This window comes from Narcine bancroftii, chromosome 14 (assembly GCF_036971445.1).
Source record: "Narcine bancroftii isolate sNarBan1 chromosome 14, sNarBan1.hap1, whole genome shotgun sequence".
NCBI lineage: Eukaryota > Metazoa > Chordata > Chondrichthyes > Torpediniformes > Narcinidae > Narcine > Narcine bancroftii.
This window is the reverse complement of record NC_091482.1, coordinates 338,664-356,090: the sequence shown is the minus strand read 5'-3', so window position 1 is coordinate 356,090 and position 17,427 is coordinate 338,664. Positions and strand designations below refer to the sequence as shown.

Genomic DNA, 17,427 nt, shown 5'->3' with positions numbered 1-17,427 from the left:
CTGATAGTACATTTCCAACCAGATAAAATTGTTTTATCCAGATCAGTGGGTATACACACATGATACATAGAACATTAAATAAATTTATACACTGGTAGATATTTTAGAATAATTTACTCATTTCATTAAAGGAGACACCATCCATTAATCTCACAGCCTGTGGGAAGAAGCTATTTCCCAGCCTGGCAGTCCTGACTTTGATGCACCTGTAATGTTTTGCTGATGGTTGTAGGTCAAAGATACTGTATAATGGATTGTAGGAATCCTCAATAGTTCTTTGAGTCCTATATAAGCAACAGTTCCAGAACATGTCATGAGTTGAGAAGAGGGCAATACCAGTGATTGGGAAAGACTGAGAAACAAGATCTGTTCTCCCTGCAGTGGAAAGGTTAATACTGCGCCTGATATAAAATGATGAAGATTATATCATCGGGTTGCCCGCAGGAAGATTTTCCACATAGTGGAGATAGATCAAAATAGAGCACAGAGATTCTGAGCAAGGGAGCAGATATTTAAAGAGGATACAAGGGCAAATCCCTGGAAAGCATTTCCTGATTTAATTCACAGTCGTGTAATACATTTTTAAAGAAATATGTTTTAAATAATATTGGATTGGTTTTACTTTTTAAATCAATTTCAACTTTGGATGATGAGTTGGATTGAGTATGATGTTTATTAAGGACCCTCTCCAATGAGTAACTGTAAAAATAGGCAAAAAGCCAGGGAACATCATAACAGATTCATTCGCCAGAACATTGGTTATTTCTGGATGGAACTCAACAAATCCTGGAGAACATGGATGCTTTTCCCATTTTTAAGGAGAATTAATCCCTTCCATGCTTTATTTTCTGATAAAACTTTGCCACAATCACTAACGTGTTCATTCTTTCATATTTAGATACACATGAATGTTGTAAATACTCCAATCTTTAATGTAATCTCATTGGTAGTGGGGAGCTCAGTTGGTGGAATCCTGCTTCTACTCCTTCTGATTTTCATTCTCTACAAAGTAAGTGGAACCTAATGAACTTGGTTGTGCAGGGTCAAAGACAATGTAATTCTGCAATTTTTTTGTGCCTCATTTTATGTCTCGTATAAAGTTGATGAAAAGTATTACTCGAGGAACTTTATTTTAATGTCAATATCACAAAGTAACAGTTATTCAAAAGTGTCAGTGGTTTCAAAATTGCTGGAGTGGATTCGAAGGGACAGGATTTACCAGCATTTGGAAAGTCCGGGACTGATTTGCGGAAATCAACATAAATTTGTGCATGGCAGCTTGTGTCTCATGAATGAATTGTTTGAAGAGCTGACAAAGATTGATTATGTGGACTTTAGAAAGGTATTTGACAAGGTCTCACATGGCAGATTAGTTGGGAAGGTTAAAATAGAAGGCATAGGTGTTTTGAAGTGAGATGGACAAGATTTAAGGAGGTAACCTTTACAAAAATGTAGAATGAGTCACTTATCACAAAATTCTAAAGATACTTGGAAAGATTTATGGATAGGAAGGGCTGAAATGGGACTAGCACAGAATTTAAACATGGTCAATAGGACAAGTTGAGCTAAGCAGCCTGTAGTGTAGGTCCATCAGTGAAAAGGTTTTGGAATGCAAAACATAGAACATGCAGTACTGAAACAGGCAATAAACTGAACCAATTTAAACCAAAACATTGCAGTTTGTACATGAAATGTACCCCTATATTTGCTGAATATTCCTGTTTGTTTGGAAACTTAAATGTTACTCCTATCTGTTGCCCATCCCACACACCAACCACCAAAAAGCTTGTCCATACATCTCCCTAAAATTCCCCTCACCTTCAATGCATTTACCCTTATGCAATGGCAAAGCAGAAATGTAATAGAATATGAAGCAGTTAGTCTGATAGAACTCCTGCAGAGAGAATAGAACAACATTGTAAAAATATAATTGAACAAGGAATATAAATGTTTATCCATTGTATCAGTGAAAAGCCAGGGTCGACTGGTTCTATTCGCCCAATTATTTTCTCATATTGTTGCAATTTTCCACCCTTGAGGGTCTATCCAATTCCCCTTTCAAAAGGATAATACAATTTGTATCCACACTTCTTTTAGTCTGAAATTCCAAGACTTGACTACACAATACAAAAATGTTTTGCCTTCCATCATCTTCATTCTTGTATTCTTCATTGTTCTACCAATGGAAACCATCCCTTTATTCATTTTTTCAGGAATCATTGTTTTATACTTTTCTATTATATCATCTGCCTTTGGTCTTCGGAGAACAATCAGCTTTAGTGGAAAGCTGACCACACTTTTAAACATTTTTTGCACTGTTTGCAGGATTTTCACATCCTTAATGTGGTGGATGTGATCATCACTCTGGTTTGAACACAGAATCACAGTAGATGCCCTTTGGCCCATGAGGTCATGCTGACCTATTTTTCTCCACAATTATCTAATTTCTCCCTACCTCACAAGCACAACCCTCTTTCTTCGATCCATGCACCAATCCAAGAGAACTTTGAACATTGCAATTGAACCAGCCCACTACTGCCAGCAAAGCATTCCAGGCATCCACGACTGAGTTTAAAAAAAACTTACCTCTGCTATCTCCCTGAAACTATCTTCACTTGCCTTAAACAGATGTCCTCTGATATTTGCAATTGTTGTCCCAGGAAGATGATCTCGGCCTTTTATCCTTCGACAGTCCAAATAGAAAAGCCATCGCTCTGTCAACCTTGCTTCACACAACATGTTCTCCAATCCAGGCGACATGCTGAGTGATCTCCACTACACCCTCTCCAAAGCATCTTACCCCTCCTATTATGATGCAACCTGAATTGAACGCAATGCTTCAAATGTGATCTAACCAGAGTTTATAGAGTTGCAATATCATCACATGGTTCTTGAAGCCAACAAAATATGGATTCTGAACCAACCAACAGGCATGGCAACCTTGAAGATCTATGGACCTGAACTCCAAGATCTATTCCTTCATACTGTTAAGAATTCTTTCATTCACCACATACTCTGCCTTCTTGTTTGACCTTCAAAAGTGCATTTCCTCATATTTAGCTGGATTGAACTCCATTTGCCACTTCTCTGCCCAACTCTGCATCTTGTCTCTATCCTGTTTGACCTGTGACAACCTTCTACAATATCTACAGCTCCTCCAACCTTCGTATCATCTGCAACTTCACTGACCCCACTCTTCCACCTCTTCATCCAAGTAATTTATAAAAAATCATAATGAGCAGGGGTCCCAGAACATATCCCTGTGGAATGCCATGAGTCACTGACCTCGAAGCAGAATATGTTCCATCTACAACCACCCTCTTGTTTGGGCAAGCCAATTCTGTATCCACAAAAGTAAGACCTCCTTGGATACCATGTCTCCTTTCTTTCTGAATGATCTTTGCATGGGACGATGAGCCTGATGTCAGTAGTCGGTAAATTATTGGAAGGTGTTCTGGAGATTGGATATACAATTATTTGGATAGCCAGAAACTGATTAGGGATAATCAACCTGGCTATGAGCGTGGTGGGTTGTGTAAAGTTGACAAAGGAAAGGCTATGTATGTTGTCCACATGGACGTTGTCTACATGGACTTTAGTAAGGCCTTTGAAAAGGTTCCACATGAGGGTTCAGATACTAGATATTCATGGAGATGTAGTGAACTGGATTCAACAGTGGCTGGATGGGAGAAGCCAGAGAGTAGTGGAGGATGATGCTTCTCAGACTGGAGGCCTGTGCTTAAGGGATCAGTGCTGAGACTATTGTTGTTTGTCATCAATATCAAATGATCTGGACAGTGCCAGGTTTAGACTTTGTGAGTCCCTAAGCTATATAAAGCTTGGAGGCCCTTTGGTAAAAAATTATTTTCAAATGAATGCATTTACTGCTTACATTTATCATTTGGTTGGCTTGATCTCCATCATAGATTATAATATAGTATGGCCTTTAAAAAAATACTTAAATATAACTTTAAAATAGTTTTAACATATATTGATATATTTTCGAGGCCCCAACCAGTAGCTTGTTTAATTTGTCCAAAATACAACACTGGATCTGGATGATAATGAGATAAATTGGATCAGAAAGTTTACAGATGACACTAAGATTGGAGGGGTTGTGGACAGCAAAGAAAATTTTCAAAGCTTGCAGAGGGATATGGACCAGCCGGAAAAATGGGCTGAAAAATGGACAAGTGTGAGGTAATGCATTTTGGAAGGACAAACCAAGAAAGAACATACAGAATAAATGGTCGGACACTGATGAATGCAGTAGAACAGAGGGACCTGGGAATACAGATACACAATTCCCTAAAAGTGATGTCACAGGTGGATAGGGTTGTCAAGAGAGCTTTTAGCAAATTGGCCTTCATAAATCGAAGTATTGAGTCCAGGAGTTGAGATGTTATGTTAGAAATGTACAAGACATCAGTGAAGCCAAATTTGGAGTATGTGTGCAGTTTTGGTCACCTAACTATGGGAAATATATCAAAAAGATAGAAAGAATGCAGAGAAAATTTACTAGGATGATGCCTGGACTTCAGGAACTGAGTCACAGGGAAAGGTTTTTTTTTAAACTTTATTTAAGATTTTATAACATGAATAACATATAGGATTACATTTAAAAAAAATTAAGAATAAAATAATAAAATTACAATACAGTATCAGTAATCTAAATAAACTATACCCTCCCCAATAATTATTACACATTAATAACCCAACTCAAATTAGTCCAACCCCCCCTTTCCCCCAAAATAAAGAGTGAAGAATTAATAAAGTTAATAACATATGTGAGAAAAAAAACCCACTTACAAAAAAAAACAAAAGCATAACCGATTAAGATACTAAAAAAGAAAAGTAATTAATACTAAGATATCAGACTTAAGAAACATATTTAAATCAAACTTAAATGCATATATTTAACAAACGAAGTTAAGATGAAACATATATTTAACTCAAACTTAATATAAAAAATTAGTAAAGTTAGTAACATTATCTATCAAAAATTCTTAAACAATAATCAATTCTTAAAAAAAAATTGTAGCATGAAAAAAAAGATGAAAAAAACTTTCTCTATAAAGATAAACCTTCACCAAATATCAACTAACTTCACATCTATCATCATATTAGTCACATAAACCACCATCTTAAAACAAAATCCAAACCTCATTAAGCATTGTACAATACAATTTTAGTACTCTTCCACCATTTTTCCCTTTTACTCTTGAATAGTTATCCAATAAAAGCTCCAATACCACATTTAAATATCCCCAATCATTACGTTAAAATTCAGATATCCAAATAATAAAAACACATCTACAACGAAATCTATATCTTCAACAAATGGAGCATAAACCATAAACAAAATTCAAGCCTCATTAAGAATTGTACAATTCAATTTATAACTTTCACCATTATTCCCTTCGTTCTATAACTAAAATATCAAAATAATATACACCAGAATTACCACTCCTTTCACCTTAAAGTTAAAGAAAAAATATTTTAAAAAAACTTATCCATCCCATTCACATTTAAATTTCAGATATTCCTTATCTACTGAATAAACTTTACAAAAAAAACCACATCAATTTTTGGTTTTTTAAACAATCAAATACTTTCTTATGCTTTTTTTTTAAAACAAAAAAAACCCCTTCACTTTTTAATCTCATAATACAAAAAAAAAGGAAAAAAATGGGTAGGAGGTTAAAAATACCCCCTCCCGTCTAAACCGCGCAATGCGGTAACTCCCAAAAAAAAATGGGTGTGAGATAACTCACACGTAGCAGATGATTTTCAGGAAATAGTGCCTATCCAGTTCTCTCCCCCAACTCTCACTTCATCTTAAACTAACATCATCATTATTTAATATCCCTTTTTTTCACCAATTGAACCATCATAAGTTAAATTAACAGCACTGAAATTATCTAAACTTTTAAAGAATTTTAACGGGCATTTCTAGACAAAACAATAAGATAGAGTCAGGAGAGGACTGGAAGGCACGTCTGATCCTTATGCCATCTTGCCACGCCCCCCCCACAGGGAAAGGTTAAACAGGATAAGACTTTATTCCCTGGAGCGTAGAAGAATGATTTGAAAAAGGTATTTAAAATTATGAGAGGGATAGACAGGCTTTTTCCACTGAGGGTAGGTGAGATACAAAGCGGAGGACATGGGTTAAGAGAGAAAGGGGAAAAATTTAGGGGGAAACAGAAGGGGGAACTTCTCCACACAGAGTGGTGGGGATGTGGAACGAGCTTCCAACTGAAATTGCAATGCGGGCTTAATTTTAACTTTTAAGATGAATTTGGACAGGTACATGGATGGGAGAGTCATGGAAGGCTATGGACGAGTCAGTAGGACTAGGCAAAAAATGGTTCACCGCAGACCAGAAGGGCTGAAGAGTTCTGTTTCTCTACTGTAATGTTCTATGGAACCTTAACAATGACCTTAGTGAAATCCATATACACAACATTAATCACTCTCCCTTCAATGATCTTTGTTATATCAAACAGTTCAATCAGGCTTGAGACATGACCTCCCCTGGAATAACCCATGCCGAATCAGATTATGCCTCTCAGGATCTTCTCCAATAGCTTACCCACCTCTGAAATCTCATTTTATGTGTTATCTCTACTCCCTCTCTTGAACAGGGGAACATTTATAACTCACCAGTTCTTCATCACTTCCCCTGTCCTCATTGAGAATGTGTGATGAAATGACTATTGTACCTACGTGTCATATGTAAATTACGTGACCTTTCCTGGATGACTCTGCTCTCACTGGCAGGCTCATGACTCCTCCCCTTTCATCCCCATGAAGGCTGTCATACCACAAGCCTGCCCCAGTTCAATTCCAGATCAGTATGAGCGACCAACGCAGGGATGCTGTACATCTCTTGCAAAGAAAAGCCTTCACTTTCAGCAATTATTACTGAAAGTGGCTCAGCAATTTCCTCCCTTTCCTTCCCACAGAGGCTTTAGGTAAATATTGGATGGTCCTGGTGACTTATGCAACCATACTTTTCAAAATCTCCAAAACATTTTAATATCAATATGCTCAATCTAGTTTGAGTCATCCTCAATTGCCAAGATCCTTTCCTCTGATGAGTACTGAAATACTGAAACAAAATTATCATTAAGAACCTCCACTACTTTCTTAGACTATGCACACATTTCCAATATCACTCCTCATTGGTCCTATCATCACCTGACATCCTCTTGTTTTTCACATGGGGTTTTCCTTTATTCTGATCACCAAGGCCTTTTCATGGCCCTTTCTAGCTCTCCCAAGGCCTCAAGCTCTTTCCTGGCATTCTAATTCTCTTGAGCTCCATCAGTTCCTATCTTAAACCTCTTACAACCTTTTCCTCTCTTCTCAACTAGATTTTCAGCATCCCTTGTTCACGATAGCTCTTTCACCTCACCATCCTTTTACAGCCCCAGTGGGAAAATACTTGAACGTAAAAGAAGGGTGATCACTGTTCCCAAAATATTTCCCCACTGAAAATGATCAATTGGCTGAGCTCATTTGCCAATGTAAGGATTCCTATGGACCCCATTTGTAGTCGTTCTACCAACATGCTTTAAGAAACTCTTGGATGCACTCAATTCTGTATCATCCTACTCTGCCATGAATGACATCCCTTTCAATATGGGGAAATTAAAGCCTCCCACCATGACAGCCACATCCCTTCGGAATCTTCCCATATCAACATCACTAAGAAATCCTTCAGCATATCTAGTGTGTGTCAAACTATTAATCTACCTATTCCACTGACCTGCACCTGCACCATATCCTCCATACTCCTCCCATCCATGTACCATCCAAGTTTTTCTTAAATGTCAAAATTGAGTTTGCATTCACCAATTCATCTGGCAGCTCATTCCACATACCCACAACTCTGCATGAAGTTCCCCCTAATGATCCCTTTAAATATTTTCCCTTTCACCTTGAACTCATCCTCCAATTTGTATCTCATCTAACCCTGGTAGAAAAGGCATTTACTTTATCTATACCAGTGGTTTTCAAACTTTTTCTGTCCACTCACATATCACTTTTAAGTAATCCCAATGCCATTGATGCTCTGTGATTAGTAAGGGATTACATCAGGTGGTTCAGAGAGCTCATTGCTTGGTTCAGCATCATGCTGAAGAAGCAATGAGCTCTCTGAACCCTTCTCCATTAACAATGGCGTGAAGCAAAGCTGCGTTCTCGCACCAACCCTCTTTTCAATCTTCTTCAGCATGATGCTGAACCAAGCCATGAAAGACCCCAACAATGTAGACGCTGTTTACATCCGGTACCGCACGGATGGCAGTCTCTTCAATCTGAGGCGCCTGCAAGTTCACACCAAGACACAAGAGAAATTTGTCCGTGAACTACTCTTTGCAGACGATGCCGCTTTAGTTGCCCATTCAGAGCCAGCTCTTCAGCGTTTGACGTCCTGCTTTGCGGAAACTGCCAAAATGTTTGGCCTGGAAGTCAGCCTGAAGAAAACTGAGGTCCTCCATCAGCCAGCTCCCCACCATGACTACCAGCCCCCCCACATCTCCATCGGGCACACAAAACTCAAAACGGTCAACCAGTTTACCTATCTCGGCTGCACCATTTCATCGGATGCAAGGATCGACAACGAGATAGACAACAGACTCGCCAAGGCAAACAGCACCTTTGGAAGACTACACAAAAGAGTCTGGAAAAACAACCAACTGAAAAACCTCACAAAGATAAACGTATACAGAGCCGTTGTCATACCCACACTCCTGTTCGGCTCCGAATCATGGGTCCTCTACCGGCATCACCTACGGCTCCTAGAACGCTTCCACCAGCGTTGTCTCCGCTCCATTCTCAACATTCATTGGAGCGCCTTCATCCCTAACATAGAAGTACTCGAGATGGCAGAGGCCGACAGCATCGAGTCCACGCTGCTGAAGATCCAGCTGCGCTGGGTAGGTCACGTCTCCAGAATGGAAGACCATCGCCTTCCCAAGATCGTGTTATATGGCGAGCTCTCCACTGGCCACCGTGACAGAGGTGCACCAAAGAAGACGTACAAGGACTGCCTAAAGAAATCTCTTGGTGCCTGCCACATTGACCACCGCCAGTGGGCTGATATCGCCTCAAACCGTGCATCTTGGCGCCTCAAAGTTCGGCGGGCAGCAACCTCCTTTGAAGAAGACCGCAGAGCCCACCTCACTGACAAAAGACAAAGGAGGAAAAACCCAACACCCAACCCCAACCCACCAATTTTCCCCTGCAACCGCTGCAACCGTGTCTGCCTCTCCCGCATCGGGCTTGTCAGCCACAAACGAGCCTGCAGCTGACGTGGACATTTACCCCCTCCATAAATCTTTGTCCGCGAAGCCAAGGCAAAGAAGACATAAGGTGGTATGTGAGTGGACAGAAAAGTTTGAAAACCACTGATCTACACCTATCATGAAGAAGGCTTATGGGATGCTGGGCTTCATTAATAGGGGGATTGGGTCAAGAGTCAAGAGGTCATGTTGCAACTCTACAAATCACTTAGAGTTCATTAAAGGAAGAATGTTGAAGCTATGGAGAGGGTCCAGAGATTTACCAACATGTTACCTGGACTGAAAAATAAGTCTTATGAGGCAAGGTGAGCAGAGGTGGGATTTCTCTCTTTGGCATATGGAAGGATGAGAGGAGACTTGGAGGTCTTCAAGATTATGAGAGGCATAGATAGGTGGACGGCCAGGGCCTGTTTCCTTGGGCAGGAATACCAAATACCAGAGGACATGTGTACACAGTGACGGGAGGGAAGTTTAGGGGAGACGTCAGGAGCAAGTTTATTTTGATATGAAGGCAGAGTTGTGAGTGCTGGAATGCCTTGCCAGGGGTGGTGGTAGAGGCTGAAACAATTAGGGGAACTTAAGACTCTTAGGCACATAGATGGAAGGAAAAGAGATTTTCCGGGGAGGGAGGTTTTAAAACTTTTTAAGGAATATGTAGGTCAGCACAACAAGGGCCAAAGGTCCTGAAATGTGCTGTAGTGTTCTATGAGTTTTCACATACACCTCTCAGACTCCTCTCATTCTTCTACAATGCTGCAAGGAATAAAGTCCTAACCTCTCCAACTTTTCCATTAACCCAGTTCTTCAAATCCCAGCAACATCCTCGTAAATCTCCTTTGCACTCTTCATTTTTTTATACCTTTCCTGGTGATCAAAACTGCACACAAGACTCCAAATCTGGCCTCACGGATGTTTTGTACAACTTCACTGACACATCCCAACTCTTATAGTTATTACTTTGATATATGAAGAGGCCAATGTGCCAAAAGCTCTTGTGACCCTGTCTGTTTGATGCCACTTTCATGGAATTATGTCTCAAAGTGGCTTTTCCCCCCCCTTCAATAATAAGTACCGGTATATGGTTTTGAATACTATTGGGAGGGGGGCGGGTGCAATCTACCAGGGACACCTCGTAGTGATCAGGTCTCTGGCACAGAGACTGACCCTTTGGCTAAGAAAGGGAAAAGAGGATGGCTGTAGTGATTAGGAAATTGATAGTTCAGCAAATAGGTAGGAGGTCCTGAACAAGATTGAGACTGCCAGATGAGATCTAGCCTCCCAATCAAGGATGTCTCATAGTCCACAGCTTTCTGAAGCAGGAGGATAAGCAGCCAGATGTGTGGTCCACGTTGATACCAATGGCATAGATAGGAGTAGGGATGAGATACTGGACAGGGAATATAGGGAAATAGAAAGGAAGCTGAAAAGTAGGACCTCAAGGGAGGTAATTTTGGGATTGTTGCCACAGGTACATCAGTGGGGATGGGGGGGGGGGTGGTGGTGGTGATCTTATCAGCCTCTTATGGTCCTGTCGATTGACCTCAAATCCATTTCTCTGCACAGTTCTGCAGCTGGCCAGGACAACTCTCCATGGAGTTCCTGCAGAAGGTCTACATGATAATGGCTAGTAGTCTTCCCACTTCAGTCTTCTCAGGAAATGTAGTTGTTGTTGCACCTTCCTGTCAAGTGAGGAGATGTTGTACATCCATGATATGTCATTAGTGAAGTGAATTCCAAGGAACTTGATACATTCCACTACAAAGTTTTTGATGTGTTGTGGAGGGAGGTTATTCCTGGTTCTCCTGAAGTACATGATCATCTCCTTTGTCTTGTTTACATTGAGACTCCGTTTCACAAGATTTTCTATCTCTTCTCTGTAGTGTGACTCATCGGTGTTGCTGATGAGGCCAACTGCTGTTATGTCATCTGTAAACCTGGTGACACTATTGGAGCTGGTGATGCATTCGTGGGTCAGTAACGTTAAAATGCATGGGTTGAGCACACAGTCCTGAAGTGATGAAGGTTGATGTTCTGCCCTGGACCTGGACACTGTGATCTTTCTGATACAAAGTCCAGAATCCAGTGACAGAGAGGGGTGTTGAGACCCAGCAAGGACAGCTTCTCCACCAGCCTCTGGGAAGTGATTGTATTAAATGCTGAGCTGAAGTCAATGAAGAGCTGCCTGACATATGAGGTGTTGTTCTCCAGGTGGGTCAAGATGGAGTGAAGTGACACAGTTTCTTCTTTTGGAGAATTGAAATGGCTTCAACATCTCTGGGAGGTGTGCTTTGATTCTCAAAGCAATGGTGGAGGTCAGGGCCACAGGGCCACATTGATAGTCATTGAGGCCAAATATTGTTGCCCTGTTGGGTAGAGGGATGATGGTGGCTGTTTTGAACCCTACAGGAGCAATAGACTGCAGCAGTAAAGTGTTGAATGTTTCTGAAGACCTGTCAATTGGTCTGTGTAGTCCTTCAGTAACTGACCAGGGATGTTGTCTGGTCCCACTGCCTTGTGTGATTTCACCTTGGATAAGGTTCTCCTCACCTCAGCCATGATTATGTGGGGGGCCTGTTCATCAAGAGGACACAGAGCTTTCTTGGTGTCATCTTGTTTTTCACATCAAACTGTGTATAGATGTTCAGTCTGTCCAGAAGGGAGGTGTTATTGTCTTCAACTCACAAGGTTGACATACGATCTGTTATAATCTTGATCCTTTGCCACGTGCTCCTTGTGTTGCTGGTGTTAAACATCTGTCTATGGATCCTTTGTGTGTGTGTACCCATGCTTTGCCTTCCTTTTTGCCCTGGCTGATCTTAGTACCATCTTGTCCCCTGTCCTGAAGGCAACGTCATGAGCTCTGAGAAGAGCCAGGACATCTGCATCCAAACATGGTTTTTTGTTGGCCCTGGTTTCAAAGCCCTTGATCTCAGTGACATCTTCAATGCACTTGCTGATGCAGCCAGTCACTGAGCTCATGTACTTCTCGATGTTCACATGATTGTTGTAAGGTTGTTGTCTCCCTGAAACTGCTCCATTTGTGGTCTCAAAACAGTTTTGTGGCACTGCTGAGCGCAATAATTCAGACATTTGAACCTCTTTCTCCTGCACCCTTTTTCGCCATGCACAAAGCTGCATATCCTCCCATTTTGAGCCAGATTTGCATTTGGCAGAGATAGTAATCCGCAGATCACAACCCTGGAGATCCTATCCTTCAACACAGCACCCAACTTGAGCACTTTTCAGGAGCCCATCATCCTTCCTACCCACAATATTGATCCCGACATGGACCACAATATCTAGTTGCTCTCCCTCCCTTGAGAATTTCATGAACTTCATCTGAGACATCCCAGACTCTGGCACAGGGTGGCAACATACCATTTAGTCTTCTCAATATCTTCCATAGAACCTCTCATCTATTCCATGATCTACTGAATCCATCACTATTGCTCACCTCTTCTCCCTCCCTCCTTTCTTGAGCAACAAGGCAGACTCCATTGCCAGAAACCTGACCACCATGGCTTGTTCCTGGTTGGCCATCGCCCTGAATAGCATCCTAAACAGTGTACCCTGCACTGATTGCTTGTTCCTTTTCCCTCTCCTGCCTATCACCCCCTCAGCCTCCCCTAATCCAGCTCCATTTCCCAAGGAGTTTGTAAGGGGCTGCAGTTAGATGCACTTACTCACAGGGAAAGTCACCAGGGATACCGTTGGCTTCCTTGACTATCCACATACTGCAAGAGAAATAAATCCCTACCCTGGTTTCCATTCCCACTGTCTACAAAATACAAAAACCTCCCATTACTGGTGATTTCTTGCTGAATTCTTTTCTTTCAGAGACTTGTTTTACCTTAACTCCTGCAGCACCACCTCCCAGTCCCTACAAGGATGCCTATAAATGAGTGAATCCCGATTTCTTATTTCTGATCTCTACCCACAGTCTCAGTTGTTAAACCCCCCAGTAGGTCCTCTAAATGCCACTGTGACACTCCACCTGATTAACAATGTAACATCTCCACCTCTTTTACCTCCTCCTCCATTCCATCCAAGATAATCTAGGAACACTGAGATGCCAGTCCTGTCCTTCTTGCAAACATGTTCACATCATGGCCATAACACCACAATTCTAAGACTGATCCAGGCTCGAAGTTCATCCACAATACTTGCAGAAAAATAAACATTTCAGTCCCCAGTCTCACTGATCATTCACCCATCACTGCCTGTCCTTGCTTTCAGGTGTGGGTCTTTAGCATGTCATCCCCTCCACACTCCCACTTTAATTAAAAGTCTCCCCAGTCATACGAGAGAACCTCCAGGTAATGATATTGATCCCCCTCTAGCTCAGGTGTAACCCAACCCTCTAGTACAGGTCCCTTCTGCCCTAGAAGAGAGTACATGTAGTAATCTTCAGATTACAGCCTTGGAAGTTCTGTTTAAACTTACTACATAGCTCCTTGAACTATGGGACCTAATTTTGCTTCCTACCCATGTAATTGGTACTAATATGGTCTAAAACAGTGGTTCTCAACCTTTGTCTTTCTGCTCACATACCACTTTAAATATTACCTATACCATAGGTGCCCAGGGATTGCTTAAGGTTGTATGTGGGTGGAAAGAAAAAGGTCGAGAACCACTGGTCTAAGATGTCTTGCTGCTTTCCCTGCACTCTCAGAATGTTCAGACCTACCCACAACCTTGGCATTTGGGAGGCAACACCTTATCCTGATGTGTCTCTTGCAGAAACTTCCATCTCTGCCCCTGACCAAGGAATCTTCTATCACCATCATCCTACCTGACTTCACCCTTCCCTGCTGAGCCAGTTCTGGCGCCAATGTCATGGCCACTACTGTTACCCATTGATAGTCATCCCCCAGTACATCAAAATGGTATCCTTGTGCCACCAGTTCCCTCTGTACGTTAATGATATTTAAGGTCCTGGCGTTAACTGTTAAACTTTCCCTTATGACCTACACACCTGCACATATAATCAACAACCCAAGATTGTAACCGACTCCTGCTTCTCTGCTCTTGTATCTTTGAGGTTCATTACTGGAAGGCTGGGCCATTAGCATTTGATGTTAATATTTCAAAAGTCTGACATTCAAAATAGGATTATTGAACACTCGATCACCTTTGCTTCAGTTGATGTTCTTTCTCACCAAGTGCTAACTTGGGTTAAATTCTTTATTTTGAAAAGTTAATTTTTAAAAAATCCACAATACCAGTATTATGTTGGTTTGTAAATGAAGAACCATTATTTCTCCATCTATTTATTGCTCAAAAAGAGAACTGTATTTGCATTCCAAAAAGGTCAAATTAAAATTCATGAGTTTAAAACCACAAGATGCAGACGTCATTGGGCAAATTCTGCTGGACACATTTCTAAACTTATTTTGAATGAACCAAATTTCTGTGTCAAACCTTGGCTCACATCTAATTTTTTTGCACTCATTTCCTTTCTTCTTCCTTCACAGTGTGGCTTTTTCAAACGGAATTATAATGACAAGATTGGATTAACCGAAGAAACTAAAGAGTGAACAAAACTGAAAGAATAATTCCCGAGAAATGGTGATTTATTCATATGAATTTGATCAGCCAAATATCGAACATAACGGCACAATACACAGGCCCTTTGCCCTATGATATCAGACAGACCTTTACAAACACCCAAAAGAGTAAATCCTCCCCACCTCAACCCTTTTCTTCATCCATGTGCCCAAGAGTCTCGTAAATGCCGCTATTGCTCCAGCCTCCACTTCCACTCTGACAATACATTCCAGGCACCCACAACTCAAAAAAACTTACCCCTGATGTCTCCCCTAATTTTTCCTCCCTTCACTTTGTACAGATGGGCTCCGGTGTTTATGACTCATGTCCTGGAAAAAAAAAGGGGCTGGCTGTCTCAAACCTTGTTGACCTCCAACTCATTCTCTAAAAGCCCTAGCTCTGCTACCCTTGCCTCACAAGAGGCATTTTCAAATCTTGGCATCATCCTGGTAAATCTGCTTTGCACCTTCTCCATACCTTCTACATCCTTCCTGCAGTGAGGTGTCCAAAACTGAACACAATATTCTAAGTGTGGCCTCAGATTTATAGAGCCTCACAACTCCTGAACTCATTCCCATGACTAATGAAGCCTTCTAAACCAGTGGTTCTCAACCTTTTTTTTCCACACATCCCACCTTAAGCAATCCCTTACTAACCACAGAGCACCTATGGCATACGGATTACTTAAAGTGGTAAGTGAATGGAAAGAAAAAGGTTGAGAACCATTGTTCTAATCGTACCTAATTGACTTGTTATGTGTAATCCGATCAGCCTGTGTGGCAGCTTTGAGAGATGCATGGATTTGGGCCCCAAGGTCCCCCTGTTCTTCCACACTGTCAAGTATCTGACCATTAACCATGCACACTGCCCTTCAACTTTGACCTTACAACATGCATTACCTGACACTTTTTTACCCAACTCTGCATCCAGTTTATTATCCTGTTTAACCAATGACAACCATCAACACTATCCCCAGCTCCTCCAAACTTTGTATCATCTGCAAACTTACTGACCAATCATTCTACATCTTTGTCCAGGTCATTTATGAAATCACAAAGAGCAATGGTTGCAGAACAGATCTCGACACAACTTCATTCCAAATCCACACAGCCAAGGTTCCATGGGTCTCATGACTTTCTGAACAAATCTCCCAAGGGGCACCTTGTTAAATGCCTTACCAAAATCCAGGTACACCACATCTTCTGTCCTACCTTTAATTTCTTTTGTTGCCTCCTGAAAAAACTTAATTTGGCCTGCAAGGCATGACCTTCCCCTCAAACCCATGCTGACTATCCCCCAGAAGACCAATTCTCTAAATGCTTATAAATCTAGACCTTAAGAATCCTCTCCAATAGTTTGCCCATCAGTGATGTGTTTTTTTTTTGGTCCAATTCCCAGGATTCTCATGATTACTTTTTTTAAACAAGGGGACCACATTGGCCAAGGGAAACAAAGATCACTGCCAATACCCCGGCTATCTCTTTCCTCACTTCCCATTGCAACTTGGGGTACATTTTGTCCAGGAACTTATCAACCTTAATCTCAGCATCATCCAGCATCTCTGTTGAATACTGAAGCAGAGTATTCATTTAGGACCTCCCCAACCTCCTTCCTCCAGGCACATGTTCCCTCCTTTTGTCCTGAAGTGGATCTATCTTCACTCTTGTCATCGTTGTTCTTCATGCACGCAGAGAGCACCTGAGGGGTTTCCTTAATCCAAATTGCCAAGAACTTCTCACGCCCAATTCCAGCTCTCCCAAGTCCTTCAAGTTTTTCCCAGCTAACATACAATTCTCGAGAGCCCTTCCTGTTTTTTTTTTAAATTTTAATTTTTCACACCATAAACATCACTGACCAAGATACATACATTTTCCTTTTCAAATATATAGTGTCATTTTCTCCCCCCCTCCCTCCTCCCATCCCACCCTCCCTACCTCACCCCCCATTCATTTAAAGTACAAAATCTAAGACACATTAAACCAGTCAAACAATGTTGTCATTCAATAAAAATAAACAAGAAATTCCACTGAGTCAATTCTTTTTATTTCCTTCTCCTTTCGTTAATTTAGGTGGTAGATGTCCCCGGTAGGTTTTCTCTATTGTGTTTCATGTATGGCTCCCATATTTGTTCAAATATTTCAATATTATTTCTTAAATTATATGTTATTTTTTCTAATGGAATACATTCATTCATTTCTACATACCATTGTTGTATTCTCAAATTATCTTCCAATTTCCAGGTTGACATAATACATTTTTTTTGCTACGGCTAGAGCTATCTTAACAAATCTTTTTTGTGCACCATCCAAATCAAGTCCAAATTCTTTATTTTTTATGTTACTTAGGAGGAAGATCTCTGGATACTTTGGTATATTGTTTTCTGTTATTTTATTTAATATCTGGTTTAGATCTTCCCAAAATTTTTCTACTTTCTCACATGTCCAGATTGCATGAATTGTTGTTCCCATTTCTTTTTTACAATGAAAACATCTGTCAGATACTGTTGGGTCCCATTTATTTAACTTTTGAGGTGTAATGTATAGCCTGTGTATCCAGTTATATTGTATCA

General features: G+C 40.9%; 1 protein-coding gene across 2 annotated transcripts in view; it reads left to right on the top strand.

Annotated features, from left to right (window-relative positions):
- Window positions 1–17,191, top strand: part of LOC138749613 (integrin alpha-E-like) — a 199,320-nt gene extending 182,129 nt beyond the window's left edge. For both annotated transcript variants that reach the window (XM_069911249.1, XM_069911250.1), the window contains exons 30-31: window positions 899–1,009; window positions 14,786–17,191. In XM_069911249.1, the coding sequence (XP_069767350.1) occupies window positions 899–1,009; window positions 14,786–14,848 (174 nt within the window). In that variant the 3' untranslated portion in view covers window positions 14,849–17,191. The remainder of the gene's footprint in view (window positions 1–898; window positions 1,010–14,785) is intronic.
- Window positions 17,192–17,427: the final 236 nt, after the last annotated feature.